At 44.1% G+C, this 27315-nt stretch overlaps 2 protein-coding genes across 2 annotated transcripts; both read right to left on the minus strand.

Moving 5' to 3' along the window:
• Positions 1–1150: 1150 nt before the first annotated feature.
• LOC311273291 (C-type lectin domain family 6 member A-like) lies at positions 1151–5797 on the minus strand (the record flags this gene model as incomplete). The annotated part of the gene is made up of 6 exons (XM_084380271.1): positions 1151–1301; positions 1987–2111; positions 2591–2742; positions 4128–4292; positions 4915–5004; positions 5737–5797. The coding sequence occupies 6 exons, from the start codon at positions 5795–5797 to the stop codon at positions 1151–1153; spliced, it is 744 nt and encodes a 247-aa protein (XP_084236397.1).
• A 1893-nt stretch (positions 5798–7690) lies between these two features.
• Positions 7691–17928, minus strand: LOC311272911 (uncharacterized protein). Its single transcript, XM_084379660.1, has 5 exons — positions 16924–17928; positions 12421–13255; positions 11682–11932; positions 9738–9917; positions 7691–9061 (listed from the first exon to the last, which is right to left on the minus strand). The coding sequence occupies exons 1-5, from the start codon at positions 17680–17682 to the stop codon at positions 8852–8854; spliced, it is 2235 nt and encodes a 744-aa protein (XP_084235786.1). The 5' UTR covers positions 17683–17928; the 3' UTR covers positions 7691–8851.
• Between the last annotated feature and the right edge of the window lie 9387 nt (positions 17929–27315).

Genomic DNA, 27315 nt, shown 5'->3' on the forward strand with positions numbered 1-27315 from the left:
GTTTTTTCAATGCATTCCTATTTAACCACTTTTCAAATATTCAGTGTTGCAGTCCATCTGTATCTCTTATTTATTAAATGGTAAATATTTAGGATTTGAGACTAAAAGATAAATTCAACATTGATCTTATGAATAAGAATCAGTGAAGTTGGGTTCTTGAAACCTAAAACAGCAAAAACAGAAGTAAGAGAAGTAAGTAACAGAACTAAAAAAAACAAAGAAAACAAACAAGAACAAACAAATTATTTTAGTGATTTAAGTGTTTTATTTGTATCATCATCATCTCTCACAACTCTGAATTGCTTCTTAATGTGGTTTTGTTTTGCTTCTTTGTTAGTAATTTCCTCTCCTCTCCTCCTCTCCTCTCCTCTCCTCTCCTCCTCTCCTCTCCTCTCCTCTCCTCTCCTCCTCTCCTCCTCCGCTCCCCTCCGCTCCCCTCCCCTCCCCTCCCCTCTCTTCTCACTGTAGAGCAGCTCCTCTCCTCTCCTCTCCTCTGTCCTCTCCTCTCCTCCCCTCCCCTCCCCTCCCCTCCCCTCTCCTCTCCTCTCCCCTCCTCCCCTCTCCTCTCCTCTCCTCTGTCCTCTCCTCTCCTCTCCTCTCCTCCCCTCCCCTCCTCCCCTCTCCTCTCCTCTCCTCTGTCCTCCCCTCTCCTCTCCTCCCCTCCTCTCCTCTCCTCTGTCCTCTCCTCTCCTCCCCTCTCCCCTCCTCCCCTCTCCTCTCCTCTCCTCCCCTCCTCTCCTCTCCTCTGTCCTCTCCTCTCCTCCCCTCTCCTCCCCTCCCCTCTCCTCTCCTCCCCTCTCCCCTCCTCCCCTCTCCTCTCCTCTCCTCCCCTCCTCTCCTCTCCTCTGTCCTCTCCTCTCCTCCCCTCTCCTCCCCTCCCCTCTCCTCTCCTCTCCTCTCCCCTCCTCCCCTCTCCTCTCCTCTCCTCTCCTCCCCTCTCCTCTCCTCTCCTCTCCTCTCCTCTCCTCTCCTCTCCTCTCCTCTCCTCTCTCCTCTCCTCTCCTCTCCTCTCCTCTCCTCTCCTCTCCTCTCCTCTCTTCTCCTCTCCTCCCCTCTCCTCTCTTCTTCTCTTCTCTCCTCTCCTCTCCTCTCCTCTCCTCTCCTCTCCTCTCCTCTCCTCTCTCCTCTCCTCCCCTCTCCTCTCCTCCTCTCACTGCAGAGCAGCTTGCCTCCTCTCACAGATCCTCCTCAGCTGGGTGGAACATCTGGAGGTGAACCAGCTCTTCCTGTAGTCGTCTCCTGGGGCGAGTCGACCACACAGCTCGCTGCTGTATGTGTTATCGGGCACATGCTGCCAAAAACTGCAGAGATGCAGGAGGAAACCACAGTCTTTAATCTGTTACCATGGCAACCGCTCCTTCTCCATATGAAAATACACCATCAAATTAAAAACAGCCTCCCACTGTCTTTTAATCCCCTCCCATTAAAGCAAATGTAATCACTGTATATCCAAAGAGGAGATAGTGAAGATACTGTAACTCTGTCAGTGTGATCTATGATTAAAATATCATTTTTAATGTTAAATATACACATAATATCAAAACAAACACACTGACCAAACACACAAACACTCATAAAAGTGATTAACACTTAAATTATTGTGTTGTTGTTACATTTCCTTTTACTTTTCACACATTTTTCTCGCTGATGCTTCTCATTTTGACCTCCTCATTGTGTATTTTATTTCTATTTCTATTTTAATCACATGGAAAGTTCGTCCGAGTTGATTTTTCTCCTTACAAAACAAACATTTCCTTCAGGGGATCGTCTACATTTTAATATCTTCATCACTCATCTCGAGTGTCCATACTTGTGTGTCCTCAGAGGTGAACCAGCAACATGTGACCAAAGTCTCGAGCTGCAGGAATAGAGATCAACATCTGCTGGCTCGTCACCTAAGGAGCCCCCTTTCATCCCTGTTCAACCCTCCTCCTCCTGCTCCTCCTCCTCCTCCTCCTCCTCCTCCTCCTGCTCCTCATTACTCACTCTGGTCCCTTCTCCACCGGGGAGCCGTCGCTCCACTGCCAGCCCTCGTCACCACCTCCCGTCCTCAGGCCGAGCCAGTACGAGTCCCCCTGGCTCAGACTCTGGGCCTCGCTCCACAGAAACACCTGAAAAAAAAAAAACATGTCAGAAAAGACGAGTTTAGAAATGTCTCCCTCTCTCCTCCAGAGATCATTTCACTTCACACATCCAGGACATAAACTGTGTTATGTGTACAGTAAAACAGTGAAAGACAAAACCTCAGCTGACCCCGAGCAGCGGCTGCTCCTGCAGACGTCCCCATATCTCATAGAGGTCTTAAATCTATTTTTAACTCGTCTCTCTGAGGGTGTGTGCACTTTGAAATGTGTGATCGTGCAGCTGATATTTCAGGGAAAGCATCTCAAATGTTTTACAACTGGACAGAGGCAGAACATATCATTAGTGAGGCTCTCTGTGAGACACGGATACTTAGAAAAGGAGGCAGAGAGTTCAGTTTCCAGGGATGTTCTGTGAAATATGATGGAGTAGAGATGAAATATGAGAAAATAAAACTAGAAAATGATAGGATTAATGTGTGTGTGTGTGTGTGTGTGTGTGTGTTCACCTGCTCCTCCTCTGTCCTGACCGTGGCCACAGCGCCCCCCAGTGCCATGCAGCGGTACTGGCTGCTGATCCAGTCGGCCCTGTCCCGACTGAACAGGAAACACTTGTCTCCCTGAGCTGTCCAGTTGGCTGGACACGGCGTGCACGCTCTCTCTGTGGGAGACAGAAAAAAGAAGAAACAACTTTTATCCTCAGCGTGTTTTAATCTGCTTCTCGCTCCACGTGACCTTTTCCACAATCCTGATTGACTGTTTCACGGCCTTTCATGCATGAAATACAGAATCATGTTGCACTTTTTAAAAGTATAAAACTGTCGTCAAACATCAGAAATTCATTCCCAGTCTGTTTTGTTTTTTACAAGCTGATTATGTTTGTGCTCTGCGCTCCTGTTGGCGAGATAATTGAGTTTTGAGTCTCATTCCCAACTCATCAAATACTGACGCTTTGGGACTGTTGGTCAAGTCGGCTGTTGTTCGAAAGCATCAGTGTTTGATTGACTATCTTACCAACAGGGACTTTATGTAAACTGCTGTACATCCTGTATAATAGAAGAAATCATGCAACTTCATGTTTGTTTGGATTCAATTTTCTCAGGCACAGAAACCCACCCGGTTAGGGTTTCATGGTTTGGTTTAAAATGCCTGTTACGGTCACAACAAACACGGATGGAGATGGTCCAACTAGACAGTTCATCGGCACAAAAACATCTGGAAATGTCTCCGGGTGGCCGTCTTTGTTGGCTGTAATAACACCACCACCATCTCCTCCACCTTCTGATGTGAAAGGTGGCCAATAAATCATATATCCTATAATTTGAGCGTGGTACGAATTACCGGACACTCTTCGGTCGTGGCTGGTGTTAATATGCAGTAAATACATGATTCAGCGCTCTGGATGCTCGACCGACCTCGGCGGGCAGTTACAGTTTCAGGAAACAAAAGCAGGAAGAACTCCTGTTATCTGAATCCAAAGCACACAGATGATGTGGTTTGTGTGCTTTAGCAGATCACTGTGCAAATCAGAGCTGCTGGGTCCAACGGGTTTCTGCAAACAACTCTGATATGAAAAGTTAACGAAGCCAAACAGCCAAACTAACACAAGTCTTTCTGCAATGGTGCACAAAAGTTATCTACAGTTTCATCTCCTATCTTATTTATTCATGCGAGGTTTGCCAGCTCAGTTCACAGAATAAAACTTTGGCATTTTCATGTGCATCACATCTACGTTCATACATTATGTTTGATATCAGATTGAAAGTATCTGAGCTGACTTTTGTGTCAGGAGGTGGAGGTGATGTCGTTACAGCTGGGCGAGAAGGCGGCCAAGCCAAAGACCACTGTTCAAGACTGCGTTTTCAACATTTGTGAGTGGTCAACCCCTGGATATTTTTATTGAGACGACATTTCCAGCTGTTTCCAGCTTTTCCAAACCCTAACCACGTGGCGACCCTCAAACAGGCCTTTAAAGAAGTGAGCACCAGACAACACGTCTAAAAATGTCCCCACACAAGCCTCGGGGGTCCTCAGAGCAACGCTTACCGCCGGTGGTGGAGTTGCTGACGGGGCAGTACTGGTTCAGAGCTGGATACTGGGAGAACAGGAGGCGATACGCCTGGTTCAGCTTCTCCAGTCTGTTCGTCAGATCCGTCACTTTGCTCTCCTGCAGCGTCGACTGTGACTGGAACACCAAGCTGATCTGAACCACTGACGTATCAAAACACACAGAGAGACGCCAGAAAGACAGAAAATTACACACACAATGTCCCATCAGCCGTTTCCATGGATACAGGATAATAAAGGACGTGTTGGGGAGAAAACAAAGCAGACTGACAGAGGTAACGAAAAACATGAAAAGATGAAGACGTTCAGCGGGAGCATCGAGTCAATCCTCTGTCACAAATGGAGACATTTTCCTTTTCACATCCCGTTTTAGACTGAATGTCTTCATTTGACGATTTACAAACTGACAGCTGCCGGCATGACGGGAAAGGATGTTCTGGAGGAGGAAGACGTTATCAGCTTTTAAAAATATATCTGCAAACCATTCTCAAGATTCGTTGTGGCAACAAGCCCACCGTGACGCCACCCATCAGTCTGTGGACGACCTTTCAGAAGTTTGAGCTTGGCATCGCGGCGCCATCTTGGTTTGTTTGGAGCCAAAAGTGATCATATTTATTTTCTCATTCTTATTTTCATCTATTTATTCCTTCCGTATATGTTAATTGTATGTCTGTTAATTGTGTGAAGTCATTTAGTTTAATAACAGGTTAATAACCGCTGACAGGCCGTCATTATAACGTGCTAGCAGCATCCTGAGGTTACTCACAGCAGAGCGTCTGGAGCAGAGTGATGATGATGAGCAGGAAGCAGAGCAGAGCGAAGTAATGAGTCAGCTGTCTGTACTGACCGAACCAACCTGAGAGGAAACAAACAGCACTTCAACTTCACATGCACGAGCTGACTCAGCACAATGCTGCAACATTTACATAAAGGGGCAGTTCGCCCAAATCAGTCCAACAGTAAATCCTGTGTTTATGAGGCTGGTGTTGATTTATTTCACACTGCCGCGTGAGACTCTGCAGGTGTTACCTTTAATAATAATAATAACACATCGGCAGGCTGTATTTGTTCCCACTCACCTCTGATGGAGTCCAGACATGCTGAAAGTTTCACTTTTATTTGCTGATGTGTTGAGATTGTTGCTGAGACTTCAGCCTCCACCCCGCTGCGAGGTTTGTAGATTATCTTAAGTAACCGGGAGATTGTCTCTGGAAAGAAATTTTTGATGTCGTAAACGATAAAAATGAAACTTTTTTGTACGGGGGAGGAGGTGGCATCTCTCAAAACCTCAGCAAACAAAGCTGAAACTATCTGCACAGACATCACCTAATGTCATAATGAGGAAAACTGAACAGTAATCTCTAAAACACACTTGACTTAGTCCATGCAAGTCATTTGTTTCAAAATAAAACTGTCAGACAAAAGCACAAAGTCCACTTAATGCACCTGTTCTGTGTGTCGAGGTCGTTAAAATCCAGATTTTATAAAGAAAAATTTGCTCAAATGTGTCTTAAAGTGAAAGGAGGTTAAATGCACACATGTGGCTGTAACGAGAAACACTTTGCAAAAGATAAAAACAGAATATTACTTTTGTCTGCAGAGGTTTCCTGTTGGTCTTCCAGCAGAACCGACCCGTTGTTCACTTTCATGGTTTCATCAGTTGGAGCAGGCGTGAGTGTCGATGCATTAACGCACCGTGACTCCACGAGAGCAGTTTGTCAGAGTCCTCATCCTCCAACAGCAGGTGCAGAAGAAAAGCCCAACGGTTGATGTGTTAATGTGGATGATATATCTCATATTTAAATACTGGCTCCTCTGCAGCCGGATGCAAAGCAGAACCGTTTGATAACCAAACAGCCCAGAAGAGTTCAGCAGCTGATGCACAGCAACCACAGACATCCCCCACTGTCATCTTTCTTTTTACAGTACTTTAGTATTTACCTGCACTGTAACTGGGTTTTAAGTCATGGTCGGATCAGTTGCATTGTGGGTAATGTAGGCAGCAGGAAGAAGTATGCGTGGAATAAGTAAGGTGATATCTCTGGTTCTGTTGTATTGATTATGATCATTTGTTTTAAAACTGTCCATAATGAGTCCAATGTTTGACCAGCGGACTGCATTTGAGAACCTGGTGCCTACATTACCCACAATGCAACTCAGCCATTGAGTGACATCACTGGAGGCAGTTTTATCAGATGACATCCAGCTTCTACTGGAGCCACAAAAGGCTTTATACTACTTTTTTTTTCCACTAAGCAGTCGTACTCATCGAGACCTGCAAACACACTTTAATGTGTAAAATTGTCGACGTTACCCTTTAACCATGTTTGACTTCATGGTAATCGTGCATTTGAACCCCAAAACCACAATGTTTCATGTGATGATAAAACAGATTGCTTTTTCAACAGCATTTTGTGACGTTATTGGAAGACGAATGATGTCGTCCTGCTGATTACCACGTATGTAGTCATGTACATTGGTTTGTTTTTGGTGCTCTGTAAAAAGATAAATCTTCTTTTGTTGCGTTCCTGATGACACAAATATTTGTTGACCTCGACTTCCGGTGGATCTCTTCTGCTGACCTGTCACAAAAACAGCGTATACCACAGTTCACACTGTACGGTGCTATGTGTTCAAAAAGAAGTTCGGAGTTTGGTTTGAATTCGTAAAATATTTTTAAATATTTTTATTCAAAATCCTGACATATTTACAAATATTTGACAGTTTATAGTGCATTTTCTTCCTCTTTCAAGTTTTACAATTCAGTTTATAATTTTGGCTTACACATGAGGGAGGGACTGTTGACTGAACACGATGTGATACTTAAAATATTTACAGCCAAAGACACAGAGGAGGATAAACATAACAAAAAAAACCTAATGATTATTAAAATGTACACCAAAGGCGAGAATAAGCATTTTCTGCATAAAGTTGTATATCATGTATATATGCATATATATTTTTTTTTTTACATGTTTTATGTCAACATTCAGCTTACAGACTACACAGTTCGGTAGTATCAGGAGGTGTAGAAACTGAAGTCTATAAGACAAAGACAAGAAGACAGAACATATGAAAGTCATGTCAGGTGCGTTTGGCCCCACTATCATGAGGATAGTGCCGCTCGTCTTGGCATCACAGTCAAAAAGAAAAACGTTTCGCAGATATTTTACTGCTGCAGTGCGACACTGTCGGGATGATGCGGTCCTGATGCTGAGAGACTCTATCACCATGGCAACAACAGATACCCCCTTGTTACTATCAATAACGAGAGTCCAACGCTGAGTGAACGCTGAGTTTGACTCAAAGTGGATTAGGAATATGATAAACAAAAAAAACATTTTACTCCCAAAGACATGCTTTATAAACAAACACGGGGTCAAGAGTGGGTCCAGAAAGTGCTATGTACTTTATAAATTATTTACAATATGAGAAATGCCATAATAAATATTTTTTTTTATAATTAAAAAGAGACTATCTGATATAATTTACATGTACAAAAACCTCTTTTGTTATAAAAACAGGAAGGTGCATCTACAGTTAGCATGAGATCAACAACGTCTCTTTTCATCTCGTTACCTCCTCTGAGCATGTGCAAGTGTGTGTGTGTGTGTGTGTGTGCGCGTGTGAGTGTGTTTGTGAGTCTGCCTCTTGCCACGTGGCTTGAGCTGGTCGGAAATAGGCAGGATCGGATCAGTTGTCCACAGTTTAAATCCCCGCTGTAAGCCGCCGGGTGCCGGGGAGACATCGGCATCACGGCGGCTGACATGCTGACGGACGGCTAACGCTGTAACGATGCAGTCAGGTGGCTCGTGGCTGTAACGTGTCATGGCTGACATTGAGCCGCGGCGCTCTTATGTAACAGAGAAATGTATCCGCTTACAGACGGAGACAGAGAATATTTTTTTAAATTCTGCATTGGATTACACTTTTTTTGTTTTTCTTCCTACAAAAAACAAACCTGTTGTAGATTTTTCAATATGAAATACTAGTATAAAACAGTCTGCCAAAACCTCTCTCTGTATTTAAAAAACACTCCTGCAGCAGCATTATTCCTCGTCTCCACAAAACAACGAGCGGATATCCGATCAGTCATTTATAAACGAGTATGAATCATCACGCTTCAGGTCCCCATGTGGCTTCATTTGTAAGCGATCCTGTGCCTTTTAGCCACTCTTTCACCTCCCGTAATGTTTATGTTGCTCAAATACCAAACAAGAACAAGCTAGTGCAGGTGAGCTAATGGCAACAAGCAACCTTTGGACCTGTTCTGCTGGAAAGAAATCCTATTATGTGTGGTGGATCTCTCAGAGCAGCCGTAGTCATGACCACACTGCCTGTAAAATCCAAAGCCCTGCGCTCTTTGGAGCCTTCAAAGTCGTCCTGCTGACAGCGTCAGAGTGAAGAAAGTGTAGGTGGAAGAAGGCAGAAAGATCGAACAGGAATGGCAAAAATATATAGAAAAAAGGAAAAACAACTCCTTGCTCCATCTGTTGCCCGTGGCTGAGCTTGTGTTATTAAACTTCTGCAGACCGATATGATGAAGAACCAGAGCGAGCAATGAAATAACTCATTTCATCATCTTTGATCCGTGACAAAACAACATTTTACCGCTCTCCAACTTTTTCTGACATGAACATTTAATCCAAAATGTGAGGATGATGATGCTGCAGCTCTTGATGTGGGTTGTCTGGAGTCAGTCCTTAGTGGCAGGGGTCAAACGGGAGCTCGGTGAGCCCTCCGTGGAGCTCCACCGATTCCTCCGACCAGGACATGACATCACCGATGAGGTGGCCTCCGCACGTCGCCTGGCCGTAGATCTCGCTGGCCGTCAGGACTCTGGACCAGAACTGGAGGTCGGCCAACTCCCCCATGAAAGACTGGGTGACGTCGAAGCGGCCTCCCACCGTGTCCTGTGAGGACAAGTTAAAAGAACAGGTTGAGATGGTTTTGCATATTGGGTGGATTGAGCCTTTACACAGGGATTACTGACTGAGCTGTAAAACAAATAAAATAAAGATCAAAGATCAAACACATTTTATTGGACTCTACTGTGCACCTACCCTAACCTGCAAAATCACTTGGATAAGGTCAAGCCTTTCTTGTAAAGTACCACAATCTTTTTAAAGACAGTTGTGAGGGCATAAAACCATCTGTTGATGTTTGGATAATCATATGATCCCTAGGTCATATTGATATCAGCACCACAACAGTCATCTTTACATGAGTCCTCCTCGTCCTGCATGCTTTACCCAGGTGCCAACCCTTCGCTTAAACCTAATTAAGTAGGTGAAAATGCATCGGACACGGACGATCTCCTGTTGTGTGCTACATGTGTGAAATGGCAACTCTGGACAAAGTCTGCATCTGATTCTGCAAACATTGTCTGGAGTTAATGTGTAGAAAGGCTAATGATTGCAAGCCTGTGTTGGTGAACTGTGTTGCTGACACTATTTCATAGATTGGCATGAAACGTTGTAATTGAAAAACTTCCTGAAAATGATCGTGTTTGTAGAGCCCAATGTGTGCGTCCATTTAAACTTCTTGTTCCTACTGCATCTCCATCTGACAGCAAAACGGACGTCTTACCTGCTCCTGGCCCAGGATGAAGGTCCCTCCTGATTTGATGGGGTGCCAGGATGACAGGTTTTGCCCTGAGCCTTTCTTCACCCCATCCTGGTATGCCTCCCAGACACCATCGCGTGTCGACCACGTCACGCACACGTGATGCCACTTCCCATCCGTCATGGTTATGGGCAATGTGACCGCCTACAAACACACAGATGGAGACAAGGTTGTGGTCAAAGAATGTGTTTATGAAGACTTCTTGTGTGCTTTCACAAGGTTACACTTATAAGTAATAACTGAGGAAATGTGCATGTGATAGGTTAATGAGATCATTGATTCCTGACCTGACCCGATATTTCTCCCTGATCAAATAATCTTCATTATCAGCACATCATCATCAGCATACACACACAGAAAAAAGTTTCTTTGTTTCATCCGGAAAGAAAAATCAAAAACTGTACGAATCTCAATCCCATGATAGCTTTCGACAGCTTTACATGCTCACTAATGTATGGAAACTGAATTAGTACAACATGACAATCTCATTTCTGTTCATCCTTAAAAACTCTAGAAGATAAATCAAAGACGGATGAATCTGCATTTAGAAGATCATTTAACTGGGTCACTGATCGGTTTGATGACTGCCAAGTGTGTTACTAGAAAAAACTAAACAAAACAAACATGACAGTTCATCCCTCCTGGTGATGTCACTCCTACAGACAATCAGGCCAATCTAGTACGATAATCAGATTAATTACTTTGTTGGTTTGTCTGTTGAGCTCCCTGCTCACTGTACTGATGCAAGGAAGGGAAAAAGACAAACATCTGTCTCCCGATTTGGAGATAAAGGCCTTCAGCTTTTCAGAGAATGTCAGATTAGGAGGCTAACGGAGTAATTGACTAATTTGTGTGTCAAGAATCTGTGCACGAGTGCCATTTAAACTGAGATGTCCACAATTTTTCATAAAATGAGATTACAGCCACGAGAGGCTCAAAGCCAAATTATTTCTTAAAGCCTCTGATGATCATACACAGATAGCCTTTTCTGAGCCATGACCTCATTTGTAGGTCTACAACTTCGTTAACCCCAGTGTGTGATGGAGCTAAGGCATTGACCTTTGACCTTTTAGATATAAAATATCATAACATAATTATCTTATTCTATTAGATATTTGTGTAAAAGTCATACGCAGCCCGTTCTCACTCCCAGCTTGTCAAATGCAGCAGCCTAGTGCAGTCTAAAGAAAGAAAAGTCCGAGTCAGGTGGTTGGATGGTTGGATGGGTCATTTACTGGACTTTCCCCCCAAAGAGTCGAGTTTATGTCCCGAGTGTTTAGAGTTAAGAGGTATTTTGTGTGATGTATGACATAAATAAGTACAACAGTAACTCACCTTAAGCTGATGTAACATATTTCAACCATAAGTATAATCTTTTCCAAAACCTTACCAAGTAGTGTTTGTGCGTTCACCTCACCAAATATTTATTCGGCACATCCCGGCAAACGCTTGAGCACAGACGGCAAAAGTCTTTCTTTTTCATTCCCTCAAGTCTGCATGTGCCACTATCAACAGACGTCATTCGACTAAGCAGTGACTGAGAGCATGGCAGGCTCGGTGTTAATACTGTCACTCCTGAGTCTGACGTCACTGTCCTCTCCATGTAGCCCTGACCTCCACCGCTGAGGTGATGTGGTCCAGTCTGAGCTGGGACTATCACACCTCACTGTGTACAAGATTTGTCACAGAAAATCAGAGTTACCGAAGGACACTGGCCCCCTAAAGAGAAACAGCTTCCTGACTGGAAAATCCCTCTTTAAGAACTTCGTATGGAGTCTTTAATCCTTTAATATCCAGTAGAACCAATGTTTTCTGTACCAGAATCAGCACCAAAGAGTTTTAGTGTCTCATTCTTAACATTTTCTGGCTCTCAACTCTCTACATCACTTTTTATTGCATTGCTTTTACCTTGTCGTTGATCAGCAGCTCCATGGGGTTGCTGCCCCATTCGATGAGCACCAGCTCATTGGCTTGTCCAGGTACTGCGTAGGAGAAGGGAGTACCGAGGCCAGGACCGGATCCTGCTTTCAGCCACAGGCAGATTGTCAGGGCGAAGATCTCGTTGACCACCGACCGCTTCATTCTGGCGTACATGTAGTTGGTCCTCATGGGGAAGTCGAGCAGGAAGGCGTTGGGACTCTTTAGCTTCTTGTGGTTTCCTGGTGAGATGGCAACATTTAGATTCATGTCATGTAAAGTAGCCTACACTGTTCTGCTCCCCTACAGGGCCAACAGCATGCAACACTAGGCCTAGTTAACATTAGCTTAGAAATGCTAACATCAACAAACGGTTGGCACTCACCGCAACACAGTCTGACACAAAGTCAAAAGTCGAAGGTAAAGCATGTTGAATATATTGATATTATGGTTTTAGCTGCCTATTGTTAGCTAAAGTTAGCTTGTTTCCTGATGCAGACAATTTGTAGGACAGTGTTGGTTAAAGTAACTGTGTAGGAGCAGCTAACTAGCTAACTGTAACCTCAGCTAAGCTAAGGTTAGCCTTAGCTATAACTTAGCTACAGATAGCAAGGACTTTCTGAATAGTACCATTAAATGGGGAGTTTAATTTTTGATCAGCCTTTTCTGTTTGTTTAACAGTCAAATCAACGTATATGTTTAAAATGTGTGTGTGTGTGTGTGTGTGTACCATGGTCAGAGGTGTGATGCAGTTGGCTGATCACTGTTTCCAGCTTGTTGTGTCCTGCGCCCCGCAGACTCGTCTCTTTGCTGCCGAAAGGCAGGCGGCGTGGGTGATTATCGGTAACGCGGTCCGTGCTGTGGCGGTCATCATGGTGATCATCGTGGTGATCATCGTGGTGACCAGGTCTGTGGTCATAGTCGTGATGATAGTCATGGTGGTCATCGTGGTGGTCATCGTGGTGGTCATTGTGGTGGTCATCATGGTGGTCATCGTGGTGGTCATCATGGTGGTCATCGTGGTGGTCATCGTGGTGGTCATTGTGGTGGTCATCATGGTGGTCATCATGGTGGTCATTGTGGTGGTCATCATGGTGGTCATCATGGTGATCATAATGGCGGTCATTGTGGTGGTCATCACGGTAGTGGCTGCGACGGCTGCCATGAGGCCGGCTGTGGTGTGAGTCATAGTGGTAGTCGTGATGGCGATTATGGTGCCCGCCGCGATGGCTGTTGTACCTGTGGCTACTGTGGTGGTTGGTATTATGGCTGTCGTGGTGGCCGTCATGGTGATCCACACGATGGTTGTCGTTGTGGCCGTTGCCATGGTGGTCGTCGTGGTGGTCATCATGATGGTCGTCGCGGTGGCCGTTGCCACGGTGGTCGTCGTGGTGGTCGTCGTGATGGTCGTCATGATGGTCATCGTGGTGGTCGTCGTGGTGGTCGTTGTGGTGACCGTAGTCGTGATCTGTGTGGTAGCTGTGCAGCTGCTCCTCCAGAGCGGTGATCTTCCTCTGGAGGAGTTCTCGCAGGGAGCTGGAGTAGGAGCTGGAGGAGTTCCTGGCCTGTGGAGGCAAACAGACATTGGTCAGGATTTCTGACAGTGAGCAACAGAGGCTCCAACTCTGCACTGTAGGATTTAGCTGGATGCATCTTGACACGTACCATCCACCCAAACACTGTTTCAAGTTCACCCCCCCTCATTGTAACATCACTCCCTGATGGCAGTAACGCAGCCAGGAGGACAACGTACTCTGACACACTGCAAGACCTGCTCATGAACCCCAATCAGATCAAGCACTGGATCCATGGAGGCCCCACCATGGTTCAGACCTGGCTCTCAGATCTTTTGAGTCCTATGGGTTGCAAAGTGGGGCCTCCATGGATCGGACTTGTTCCAGAACATCCCACGGATCCTCAACTGGATTGGGATCTGGGGAATTTGCAGGCCAGGTCGAACCCTCAAGCTCTTTGTCACGTTCCTCGTGTTGGGCAGGCCACTACCTTCGGGGATTGTCATTGACAGCAAGGATAAGAAATCCTAAAAGTGACACAATAAGTGAGCGAGCTTGTTATGCTGATGTGGGATACAGAAAACGCTGGTAAGTGGACCCTGAGATGGGATTGTTTTGTCTGGTTTCCAGGGTCAAGAATGAAGTTTCAGACTTAACAACTGTCAAATTTACCAAGCTCTAATCTTAAAGAAAATTAATAGATTTAGAAATTGTCAGAAGCTGTTTGCAGTAAATGATATACAATGAATACAAATTCTGATGTGTCATTTTAAGTTGCATGCACATATTTGCCCCTCCTGCCTGTAAACCCTCCTTCCTACTCTCCCTTGCTCATCCTCGCCTTCCTCACCAGCAAATCCGGCTTTGTTCCCTGCCAGCGCACGCCACGATTAATAGCCTCGTCAGGGAGGATGAAGCTAATTGAAGGTGAGGCTGGCTAGCTCCCTTCGGCGCACGGCCAGAGGCTGGTGGCGTAGACATCCTGTTAGAGGAGGGAGTGACGGAAGGTAAATCCTGGCTCCGCTTCTGTTTTGTCTCACACCTTTGAGGGAGATTGAAGGGGATTTCTGGCAACACTTTCCCCTGTGCGTGGCCTGAGACCACCTGCGCTGATAATGAGGCTTTCACAGGCCAGCGGGCAGCAGGGTTTTAGTCTCGCAAGGTGACACCAGCATCATTAAATGTTGTAACACAAGGGAGACAGCAGAACCACATGTATGGCTTGTTGTTTAGGTGGAGGAACACAACTTAGAGGATGTATTACTGACAGTACTATCACGTACTGTGAAATATCTACAGATTTCAAACGGCTGAAATTCTGGGAGAGCAACGACAGCTTCAAAAGTTCCCAGTGTGGACTGATATGGTGCTTGTTGAGGTCACTGAAATCAATCTAAGCTAAAAAGTAAACACTTTTTAAACATGTGGATCAGTGGAGCCCAGTCACCAGAGTAAAATGTGGCGAAACTGGGTGTTTTTAAGGAAACTGAAAACTGAATCTTTTCCTAACCCCAACCAAGTGATTAAGAATAAGAAACTTAACCTTAAGAAATGTAGTGTCAATATCTGTGTTTTACAGAAACATACGTTGTATAAATTCTGGGTTGTTTTGGCTTATGGTAGGATGCTGACTTACAGGCCTACTTGGCCTGGTTTCTGCGGGGGAAGCAGATCCTTAATCTCAATGCGATTAACCAGGTTGAGTAAACATCACTGCACAAATAACGATACTGTGATCTGATGATCTTGGAGATCTTTCTCGCAGAGACCGGTACCCTCCCTCTTCTTCCCCTCGCATCCCTGTCCTCCTCTAAGCCTCGATGCATCATGTGATAATCACATGGACACAGGGGTTGTTTTAGGTCAGGTTGAGAGCTAATAAACTTAGATGAGCTTCCTGTTTGAGCTCAAGGCTTGGCCACTGGCAACCAGGAGAGAGATCGGCTCAGGGAACTGCTCAGAGACGACCAACAAACAGTTGCGATATTAGCTTTGTAGGTGGTGTGTGTATGACGATGACTGGTGGGTCTATCTTGATGTGTGTGTGTGTGTGTTTTTTTCAACTCAAACTTTTAAATCTTGCTTGAAATTTTTGCGATTATCTCAAACGATAGATGTGCCACTACAGTACCAACACTTGAAATTAAAAATATGTCTAAATAATCAAACAATGGCCTCTTCAGGATTACAAACAGTATTCAGTGGGTTACCACGTCTTCATGAAACACGTCTTTCTCACAGCATTTTAGCGGCAGACATCACCGGCAGCTTATACGGCAGCTGAGCTTGTGACCTTCAGTGACGCAAGATACGACCCCAATTAAGTCAAACCTTTGATAGGCTTCTGCCTCCCTGCAGACTGTTCAGCCTTTCTTTGCAGACACATTACTAAGCATTTTAAAAAAGTGCGGTTGCGCTGCGAAGGCGTACGTTCCTCCATCAGGAGCTTTTTACAGAATGTTTACCCTTTTAACCCGAAACCTCAGAGCTTTAATTACAGTTGTATGAATCTGCTCAGATAGGAGACAGTGCCGTGCCTTGCTCGAGTTTCTTATAGTAAAGAGAAGAAATTTATGGATTCATTCTTTGAAAAAAAAATTGAACAGCTTTTGTCAGAGTTGAGAAAGAGCAGAACCTCAGGACAGTCAATTAATGCAAAAATATTAAATGCATCGACCGTTTGCTTTGTTTGGATCCTTTAATTTGCAGTAAAACACTGTTATTATTGGTTATTTGTGTACTGCAGACACAACTTCTACAGCCCACTTGACATCCCTGGGGCTGGAAGACAAATGCAGTGTTTCTGTTTGACCATTACCTGAAACCTTCCACCTTTTTTTTGTTTTTTTTAGCTGTATTGGCTGGAAACTCAGAGCAAGAAAGTCAATACTGAGAAGAGTGAAATGAAGCTGCTTCCCCCCTCTGCTAGGCCTGTGTGTTGAACTTTAAAAAAAAATGTGCAGGTGTCAGGAGTCCATCGATTAGTGCACATCTCCCCTGGCATGACACCAACTTTCAAATTTTGGTTTTGGTCCTACTTAAAGCAGCATCTTGCCGAGCAAGCTCTGGCCATTTTCCCAAATCTGCACACCTGACTTCGGTTGAATGTTTAAAAAAAGTTACAAAAGGCCAGAAGTAGCTTCTTTTATCTTGTTATCCCCTACAATGTATTTTAGTTTACAGTAAGCTATCACCTTATTTTGGCTCTAGTGTTGTGTCTCCAGGCTTATTTAAAGGAACAGTTCACCCAACAATTTATCTCCTCACCCCGATGCAGATGCAGAAGTTGGGTGAAGTTTCGTAGCCCATAACACATTTCTGGAGCTTCACATCAGACGGGATGCTTGCTAGTACCTTTTTAACTTAGCAGCTACAGTGAGAGCTGCTAAGATTGTGGCCTGAAAACAGGTGTAAGAACATTTTGTTTCAAATCAGTTATGGGATTTCTGGGCTTTTGGATTCTTTATGCCAGATTTCTGTTTTTTGGGGCGAAACTTCACCTGACTTTCCATCGTTATGGGCGTCAATAGATAATAACTATAATGATTTTTAGTCTTTTAAATTATAAGTTATTCTAATTTGTTCCCCTCACTTTGCACATTTTATTATATCCATCAGTACAGATACTTAAAACTACAGTCTTGGACTTCTTTAGTCTTTCATCTCCACTGAAAGACTCAAAAAAATGTTGTTCCCTCATTGCAGATATTTTCACTCACCTGCAGGTTCTCCAGCCTCTCCTTCAGTGTCTGCAGTGTCTTCCCTGTCTGTTCAGGCGAGAATGAGCCGTGTTTTCCGTATGACGAGCCCTTCCTGTGGTGCGTGTCCGACCTGTGGCTGCCGTGGGAGTAGTGATGATCGTTGCTGTGGTACGCCGAAGGCCCGTGGTGTGATGATGATGACGACGAGTGGTGGCTGCCGTGCTGCCCGTGGTGGTCATCGTGGTGGTTTTCATTATGAGTGTCATGATGGGTATCATGATGGTTGTCATGGTGATTTTCGTGATGGTTGTCATGGTGACCGCCAGTATGGTGACCGCCGAAGCCCTCGCACAAGGTGAGCTTGGCGGTGAGCTCTCTGATGGTCTCCCGCTGGTCCAGGATGGTCTCCTTTTGCCTCACAAGGCTCTCACGCAGGTGCAAGATGGTGGCTTTGGCCTCGTCGGACATCATGGCTCGCCGGTTACCGGTATTGTGGCTATTAGTGCTCGGTCCATGGGGCACAGTGGGTGGAGAAAAGCAGCTGGGGTCTGCATCTGGGGGGATTGGAGTGCAGACAAATTTGGGGCTAATGCCATAGTCATATTCGATGCCAGGCATACTGCTTGCTGCCGCTGCTGCTGCACATGACAGGAAGTAACAGAAAATTAGAGAACGTAGGGGGAAGAGGGGGAGGAAGGACCCCAGAGGGGCTCCGACCCATTGCTGGTGCCTCGCAGACAAAGGCATGAGGCTCAGAGGACTGACGTCTCTGGCCATACTTGGCCTGAGTCAAAGTTTTTCCTTGATAAATGACAGTCCTCCCGGGCCTTAGCTTTGTTGTGACGAACACCATGAATGGAAGTCATACGTGTTGGATTGAAAGGTGTTGGGGAAAAGCATGTCAACAATAAAACTGCAGATAAAATCTCCTCCCAGACAGCGTAAATCCCTTTCAGAGGACAAATAGCAGGGCAGTAGTCCAAAAGCAAACAAAGGTTGCTGCCAGACTCTTTAGCTGTTTTGCCTTTGAGACAACCCGGTGGTTTCACCAAAGGTTTCTTGGCTCCATGGCAAGTTAAAAACCAGTGAGAGCTGGGCTGATCGATCCCGATAAGTCCATCTGCTGTCTCTGGGAAGAGGTGTTGGGCCAACGCCAGCCAGGTGATCCGTCTTGGCTCCAAGGACCTCCTGCGTTCGACAGCCAGCCAAGAGTAATCCCTTTAACTTCGGCTTCTAACCAGCCATCAGATCATAGACTGCTCTTACCTTTAAGACAGAGAAAGTATAAAGAAAAGGTTAGAAAACAAGTAAACAAAACTGGGATATAAAGGAAAATGAATGACTAACTGGATCTTTTAGTTAGTCTTGTTAACAGTGTTCGTTATGATGTGGATACCTTGTGCTAAAGGAAAGTGGACTGAAGAGATTTAGAGGGAGATAATCTGGGTCACGAATGAATTAAGAGAAAATAAACATTCGTATAGTTGTAAAGATAAAGAGATATATTAAGATCGTTAAGAGGAAGTGAATGCGTCAGTGAAGCGTGATCTCCATCATAAACAATTCATCTCCAATTATCAAATCGCCCCTTCAGTCCGTCAGCACTGAGCCAGCAGACAGCTCGTGACGGCAGCAGGCAGGTAAACAGTGCCGAGGGGGAGGCCGGTGAGGGGGAGGCGGGGGGTCATCGAGACTGCGGCAGGCCACAGTGTAATAAGATTACATCCAATTAATCTGCCCCCTAAACCACAGCCCGGCAATTCACATAATGAAAGCTGGTTTTCATTTGAAACATGGGCGGTCCAGTCACTCACACCAGGGCCTCGTGAATCACTTTCAGAGCTCGTCCGCCCTCGGACAGCGTGTTTATTGGTTATTTAAAGACAGGCAAGGGGAGACAAAGTCAGAGTGTAAGTGGAGGGATCCCAGAAAATACTTGTTGATGTCCCTAGTTGGACGAAGCTGCAGAGTTTAATTATATCACGACCTCAGTGTCTTCGTGACATGAGTTCAGAACAGTTCCCGTGAATATTTCTGTGACTCATGAGGTAGAGCGGGCCGTCTGTCCCCACCGCCGTTAGTCTACATGGCGAAGCGTCCTTGTGGGCAAAACACTGAATCCCAGGTTGCTCCACAGCCACTTGGGATGCACAAGCCAGGGCGTTAATAATTCCCTGTCCCCAACCTGGATACATTTTGAAGGTTGTGTCAGGGAAGCGGCAAATCACATACGTGGATCAATCAAGGAGATTTCCATGCCGTGATGGTAAGCAGCCGGAAAAAAAGAGGAAATATATATACATGCTGGTTTTTGTTTAAGTGGCAGTAAGTAAAAAGAAACATTATATATTCAAAAGTGCAGATAAGAACGCATCTTTTAAATCTTTGAAGTCGGCCTGGGTTTAAACTTTTTACTGACAAAACTGTCAACAGGCAAAACTAATGAATGGGCTAATTACCCAGCTAATAAAATCTTTGCACACCTATAAAGTCCTTATAATGTAAACTTCCATCTGTGTCAAGGAATAAGACGAGTCTGCTGCATGCTGGTCGGGTCAGCCAGAGAGCAAGACGCCAGGCCAAGAAGAAGTTTTCAGAGCACACAGGATGCTGTTCCCTCTAATCTTCTTATCTCCATAGCCCATCGCCAGTTCAAGCACCCGCAGCACCACTAAGTCCAAAACCACCGAGTGTCAGGCACCGACAACATCCACTGTGTCAAACTCTGCCTTCAAGCACGTCTAAATTTCTCCAATCAAAATGTTATATTTTGACTGTTTAATCTTCACAGTTTTTATTTAATTTTGAATTTATATGCTGGACTTTTTCATTTGCGATGATCAGTGACTTCCTGGAGTTTTTGGTTGACAGATAACCTCACAGTGCCGTCTCAAATCTCACCTTGTGCCACGTTTATGGGTCTTTTTTTAAGATGAAGTAACACATTTTCTCATTTATGATGATAACTTGTTGCTTTCTGTTCAAGCTTAACCTCCAGAGACGACTTCTAAAAGGCTTTACAACAGTTATGAGCAAAGAACTTGGTTGAAACATTGTCAAAAGTCCCATTTTTTACAACGTGTAATCAACCAGTGCAGACTCAACCAGTAGATCCCGACATTTTGTACCTTTAGCTGACAATTTAGATAATCACGACACTAAAACTTTAAAGATTGACTATGAAGGATTATCTTAAAAAATTATACATAGACTATTATTCACAGGTCATTAAATACGTAAGCCACTTAATGACGGCACTCCCTAAAAACTTGGTTTTTCGTCTGGATGGGCGTGGTGGTTTTGCAGGACGTAGCAGTGCACGCTTCAGCTAGCTCCATCACTGCTCACCCCGAGTCAACATTGTTTTTTAAATAATTTGTTTTATTTAACTTTACAGTGATGAATGTATTGTTTTAGTTTCACAGGATCTTTCTTACAAACAGAAACCAACAAATCCTGCATGTTTCGCCTTTAAGAGAGAAAACAAACCGTCTACCAGCCCTGACTTCTAAACCATCCTCGCTCTGACAATAAAGCATATGTTGTTTTTCTTCTCAAAGTCGGTGCACTGAGTGCAGTTTAATGAGGCGTTCAGAGGTGTTGCCTGCAGCCAACAGATGAGGGCCTTAATCTGACAGTGAGCCCCGCTGTCTGATACTTAAAGACAACATTAGGAGGAGATTTAGGAGACATGATACCTCAGCGAGGCACGAGGCGTCGCACATGATGCCCAAAGAGCAGCGTCGCTTCGTGGTCAGGGGCGATGAGCAGCGACCAAGGGCACCGGCCCTCTGAGACAACACATGACCACTTCAGCAGATATTATGTCCTTTACACAGCATTTCTATGCAGCCACGTAGTTTTTAAGTTCATTAACTAAGATAATAGTCCATAATTAAATACATTCTGACATGCTGTATTTTTTATAACCTTTGTATCAGCTGCTACTGAGCTTTTTTACCTGACTGAGACGCAATTCAGCAAAAAGGAGGCTGCTCCTCACGTCTACAGTGACTTCACACTAAATATTGTGTTATTATTATACAGTGTGGTATTATAAGGTATTATATGTTATTACTTTGTGTCTGCATGACAAAATAAATTCTGAGTTGATGTACAAAGATTATAAACAGCCTATATTTAAATATAAACAGAATATAAGGTTAATAAAATATATGAACATATGAAAACAAAAGCCTATCAGACATTTTTACCATTGTATTTCTTACATTTTTCCTTTTGGATGACTTTTACGATAACATTTTGAATGTTTCTTTTTCTTAAATTTGTACTTTCTTTTCTCTAAATCTCTTTCTTTCAGTGTTCAACAATGCAAACTGACTGAGGCTCGCAGTTCATCTGTGCTCGATCTCAGCATCTTATCTGCTCATGTTTCCCTCAGTGGAGGCTGAGCTCTCCTCTTCCTCCTCTTCTCAAGGGTGACAGACTAATAGGATTGGTTGGGTTTAATGCTATTTAACAAGGGATTGGCTGCAGGGTCCTGGTTCTGCCACCCCCACCCACAAAGTCAAGCCATTGTTGTCACACGTGTCGCTGTGGAGGAAGAACGTGTGAGTGACATGCGGTTGGTCGTCGTCGTGAAGCGATCGACAACAGATATAAACCAAAAATCACATATTTTAAAAGGCGGTTTGCAGTTTCAATAATCAAATATATCACTAAGATCATGTGGAGAAGAAAAGCGTTAACAGGACTCACAGAGCTCACAGTCGATCTTTACTCTTAATATCAACTAACACTTTGGATGTGGATGCGTTCTGACTGTGATTCACTCTATAAAAGCTCGTAAAAATGTCAACACACTTAAGAGATCCCTCCACTGCATCTCTGCTCAACCTTTGTGTGAGTTTGCATGTTGACATGTGCATGCAGGCTGTCATACATGTGCACGTTCAGCTCGTCAAGACAATCCCAGCTGCTGGCTCAGGCCACATATCCAGGTTCACTGGATATACATCCCGCCATGTGGCCTCAGCCTCCTCGCTTAAGCTTAAAGGCGCTCCTCCTCCTCCTCCTCCTCCTCCTCCTGTGAGGGGACCTGAGCTCACCTACCTGCCTCACGCAACATATCACATGAGTCAGCCTTCCCCTCCACCCCTCCACCCCCTCCCTCCTGCCCTGTCAGGTGCCCCGGCTGGATGGTAGACTTGGCGTCGGAGGTGAGTCATGTCTGGCTGAACGTGACACGCCACAACAGCGGACAGCCAAGTGACACTTTGAGGACTGATGTGGCTGTGACACATGATGGCACGACACCTACTGCACCGAGTCCTAATCTTTCTAACACAGATATATTGGTATCGGTGTAGATAACAGTAAAATTGACTGTTTCAGTTCACTGATATCATATTTGACAATAAAGTTAAACTGTAAAACATCCTGCCTCTGTTACACATCGTGTGTTTGATAACCACATAAATCGCTATTGGAGTTTTTTACTCCCTCATATAAGCGTTGGTATTGGCCCCAAACATCACGTATCTGTTGTGTTTTTAATAAATATTTATCACTACTGCATATGAGGAGATTTCTTCAGGGCAACAACTAACAGCTCTGAATTAAATCAACATTTAACTTAACAAAACAGCCTCTATCAGCACAAAACCATTGCTGAGCGTCTGCTTTTATCTAAAATGATGGTTTCATTATTATTGAAGCTTTTCTTTGCAGTGATATGCAAAACAAATGCCTCCGAGGCCAAGTCTGAGTCTTTAAAGTTATAAAAAACTCTCAGCAGTAGCCTTTATATCTGTCAGTACGTCCTGATAACAGGCTACCATCTGCTCTCTGCGTTATAAACAAGCTATTTGAGCGCTGAGGCTTTTGTTGAATCTGACAAAGTATGAGACATTTTCCTCCCAGTAACGTCTCCGCTTAATTAACACTTTCATTTCTTCAGAGAGAATAAATGGGTTCAGTGACTTCAGTGTTTATTTGTGGGGATTTTCTTTATTTTCAGTGTGAGGTGTTTCTGAGAGGGGTTTCCTCTGCAGCGTGTTTGGCTGTGAAGACGTGAAGAGGACTTTTCTTTAGCTGTGAAAACATTTAATTAAAAGGACTTGTTGTCATGAGAACTTTAGTCTTTTGTTTTGAGGACTTTTAGTTGTATAAACATTTTATTGGTGCGTACCGAATTCAAGTTTGTGAGAACTATCATATAGGTTAAATTTATAGGTGTCATACTGATCGTATTTAAGTGTCATATCACGTTCACATTACACGTTTAATAGCCTTCTGACTTCCATAGGACACGAAAAAGAGGTCTGAACGATGACAGACATCGGAAAGTACTGGAAATGACATCGGTTGTCAGTTTCTCTCAGTGGTAAAGTGGAGATGAGATGATGAAGTATTAAATGGCCTGCTTCCACTTTTAGACTATATATCACCAACTCTTCACTCCGACCTGCTTTTTTTTTTAAGTGGAGGTTTTACTTTACATTCATGCCAACGTAAAGGACGCTTGGACTCATGTGGGCAGTTACGGTAACACTGTGCATCTGTTTTCATACGTAAGCGGGAAATAAATGTGCTCGTTTGGCTCTGATGCAGCGTGAGATCTGCAGAGTATCCAGAAAATATAATTATTATCTAAATAAAGCGAAGTAAGAAGTTCAGTATTTCCCCATTAAAGTGTAGTGGAGTGGAAGCAGCAGAAAACAGAGATACTCAAGTCTGAAGTGTGCAACAGTGCAGTACTTGAGTAAATGTAATTAGTTACATACCATCAGTGATTACAACCATAACACCCCCCCTCAGTCCCCGTCACCGTCCTGCTGCTGTTATCTTTTAAAACAGTCAATAATAAGTGTGAAAGACTGTAAATTTGCCTCCTTTGGTAGAAACACTGTGACTAAAATGTTCTTAAACATTCTCCTTAACCCCACACCAGGTAAATATAACGCTACTATTATTTCTACTATTTGTTTCTCTCAGTGTTTTTTGGCAGCAGATCGGCTTCAGTCTATAAACGTTAAAGTGTTCCTGCTCCCACAGATATCCGTCTAAGTTGGACTTATATTGATTTCCCGACCCCGCAAAATAAACACACAGCATTCCTGCTATTTCTGATGAGAGCTCATAAACAGCTGACGAACGCCAACAGCTTCTAGCAGCGAGCGTATAAAACGGACTTCTGTCTATCTTTTCTGTCACCGGCTCAATTAAGATCAACTAAAAGACAAGTCGTTGATTCTCCTCTCTGAACCACATTCACACAGAAAACATGTAATTACAGTTCAGAGCTGCCCGGGTCGACAGCCGTCTGCTGCCGAGCCGCTAAGTGCCACGTGCACCGAGTGGCTTCGCTGCACCTTTTGTCCTTGTTATTTTAGTGCAGCTTGATGTCAGTAATTTTCACAAAAGTGGAGCACTTTAAACTGCATCCATTACCCCGAACAGACGAAAACAATGAAACCTGGTGGCGACATGTTCTCTCAAATTCCTCCTCTCTGTTTTCAGCTTTGTTGCGTTAGATAAAGGCCTCGCGTGCACAATTATATGAAAAAAACAATGTTCTGCACCCGACGGGTCGGACCCTGTGATTTACTGCCTCTCTGACAGCAGGCGGGTTTACTTGCATACATTAACCTATAAAGAAAAGTAAGAAAGCCTCGTGTCTCTGCATCACAAGTACATTTACTCAATAACAGTACAATTTTGGAGGTAATTGTACTTCTGGTACTGCACTTTCACTCTATAGATTGATATGATAACTTCAGTAATCAGTTACTTTGCAGATTGCAAACTGCATCAGAGCCAAACACTGATTCTGATAATAAGAAACATGTCCGATCAACCCGTGATATACAGGATACTCTGTACTCACATGTAAATATATGTTTATTTCAACTTGTACTTTAGTTACTTAAGTACATTTATTATCAGGATACTTTAAGTAAGAACTATTTGTACGGGTGACTTTCACTTTACCAAAGAGACATTTCAAAATTATATCTTTACTTTTTTACAACTCTGAATTTTACGAGTTATATGATATTACATTTATTTTAGGACCAGAAGTGATTTTCTAGCAAAAAATGTACTTCAGTATCAAAAGATAAAATTTAATTAAACATGGGTTATTATCAGCCGGCTCAGTTATTGTATCTGAGTAGTTTCACTCCATCACTGGTTTAAAAGATTTTTTGGTTTCTTTCAAAACTTTCAAACTTTCAAAAGTAAGCGAAGGTCAAATCTTTCTGGACGGACACTCAGGATTTATGTTTCCCACGGGAACACGGAGACGGGGGACAGACACTTCGACTGAACTTGGGCCTAAGTGACCTCTTAGTTCGTGTGAGTCAGAGGTCGGCGGCCTGCCGTCACCCTGAGGGTCAAACTCCGTCTGAGTTGACTCAGGGACAGACTCACCAGAGACCTCCCTGCCCGGGGTCGCCTCGGCCCGGCCCGGCTGGGAATACTTGTGATGCCTCGGAAAGCTCTCGGGCTCAAGTGCAGAGAGTGAAAACACAAACAAGCGAGGGTGACAATACACTGGATTAGTGCGAGCACGGCACGGAGCTCGGGTTTCTCGCTGAAGGCCTCCGGTGTTTGGACCGACGGAGACTCTTTAATGAGACCTTTTTTGATTCTGGACGATGATGTGGGATGAATTTTTAATGATCTTTCCCATTGTATCATTCTGTGAAGCGCTCTGTAACTTCACTTTAATAGGCACTTCATGAGGTGATGACTCTACTCTATTTTAATTTGATTTGTCTGTGAAGCACTCTCATGTTACAGGTGTGAGGATGAAGAGCGCCTCGCAAATAAAAGTTCAGCTGTAAAAAGCTGCTTAATGTGAGGACGACAGCAGATATTAAAACACACAGTGACGCGGTTTAATCCTCGAAAAACTGACGTTCAGACACACTTGATGACGAACTTAAGGTTATAATTTCCAAACTATAAAGGTTTTCTGGACCATCCATCACCCGAGGATCTCAATCACTCTCCAGTCTCTAGAATAATACCATCATCTATCTTGATTCTCGGGAGCCGGCGTCATGCTTGTCGTGAGGCTGATGTCTGATCTGAAGGGCTGATGGATCTCCTCACATTTTGTTTGCCTCCTGTAAGCTTTTCTTCTGGCCTCGCTCGCTAATGAAGACGAGTCAGACCAAGGTCTCAGCGCGGCACGTGGCCTCGAGCCCATCAGCGCCGCACCGGCTGGGCCAAAGACTCAGCGGGGATACAGAGGAGGGGTCACCGGAGAGGACGCAAAGGCCACGACAACAACAGACTCCAATCTGTTGGATGAGTCACGCTGCTGATGGTAAAAACCAAACTGGTAGTGAAAATGCAAATTAAACGACAATTAATGAACTTGATAACCACAGTCTCCTTACTGAAAACTCACAATATCAACTATGCTAAAGGCTGATGCAGCAAAGGGAGAAGAAACAGCTGCTCCACGACTGTAACACCTGAGCATCTTAAATAAAATGATATGAATAAGAAGAAGTAATTGTTTGTGTGAGCTCTGACAGTTCAGGCCTATAAGGCGATTGCATGAAGGTTAAAGACGAGGTGTCAAACACATCAAGATCTTAGCTGCACGTGATCTAAAGCTCATCAAAACGGCCCTGAATATTACAGAGGCTGAAGGTGTGGCACATGCAGAGGTGGGGACAGGCGAGCGAGGGGGGGTTAGAAATAAACAACAAAAACATGATGTTGTCTCCAGACGACAAACTTTTCAAATCTGTAAGAAGATGTGGCCAGAAAATGCCAGCACCAGAGGAAATGTCTTGCACCTTTATCCAAACCTGAAGACATTTTTAGAGGTTTTTAAAGCAATGATTTTCAAACATCACACATGTAAACTATAAGGAACACGTCCATCTGCAGCGTGTTATTACAAAGTTTTAGTCCAAGTCTTTCCAACATATCTCAGTACGATGCTCATGCGAGCAAACGTGACTCGGCTCATCTTCAGGATGTGTCTTTAACTAAAGCTGCCGCCTCAGTATCATCATCATTAACTGACACGAGATGCAGCTGTTGAAATGAACAACCATAACATGTCTGCTCCATCAGAAAAATGATTTATCACTGAGAATCACAGAGCTACAATTACAGATAAACTAAACTTCATGTTTGTAATCTTGAATATTGTGTCTGATCTTTGGTTGGATCTGCTTTTTAATGTCTTGAGGACCAAAGTTGATCCGTTATATTCACTGAGTTAATCGTTGGGTTTTGACTTCAGAACACGTTCAGGTATATTTTTAAGCAGAAATGAGATTGTCGCCGCTCCGCTACGTGTGCTGTATGTACATGTTGGCAGTAAGCTTGCAGCTTATGGGCGACTGCAGCCCCTTGAGAAAATCCTTATGTATGCATTACATAACCAAAAGAAGCACAACTTGTTCTTACATAATAAAA

Source organism: Pagrus pagrus, assembly GCF_965226575.1.
Source record: "Pagrus pagrus genome assembly, chromosome: 17".
In the NCBI taxonomy this organism is placed as follows: domain Eukaryota; kingdom Metazoa; phylum Chordata; class Actinopteri; order Spariformes; family Sparidae; genus Pagrus; species Pagrus pagrus.

Excerpts from the sequence above, each read along its gene's own strand:
- LOC311272911 (XM_084379660.1), bottom strand. The coding sequence starts at position 17,682 with ATGGCCAGAGACGTCAGTCCTCTGAGCCTCATGCCTTTGTCTGCGAGG. Across the intron at positions 13,256-16,923 it reads AGAGGCTGGAGAACCTGCAG|GCCAGGAACTCCTCCAGCTC; the intron begins GTGAGTGAAAAT and ends TTGCCTCCACAG. Across the intron at positions 11,933-12,420 it reads GCATCACACCTCTGACCATG|GAAACCACAAGAAGCTAAAG; the intron begins GTACACACACAC and ends CCATCTCACCAG.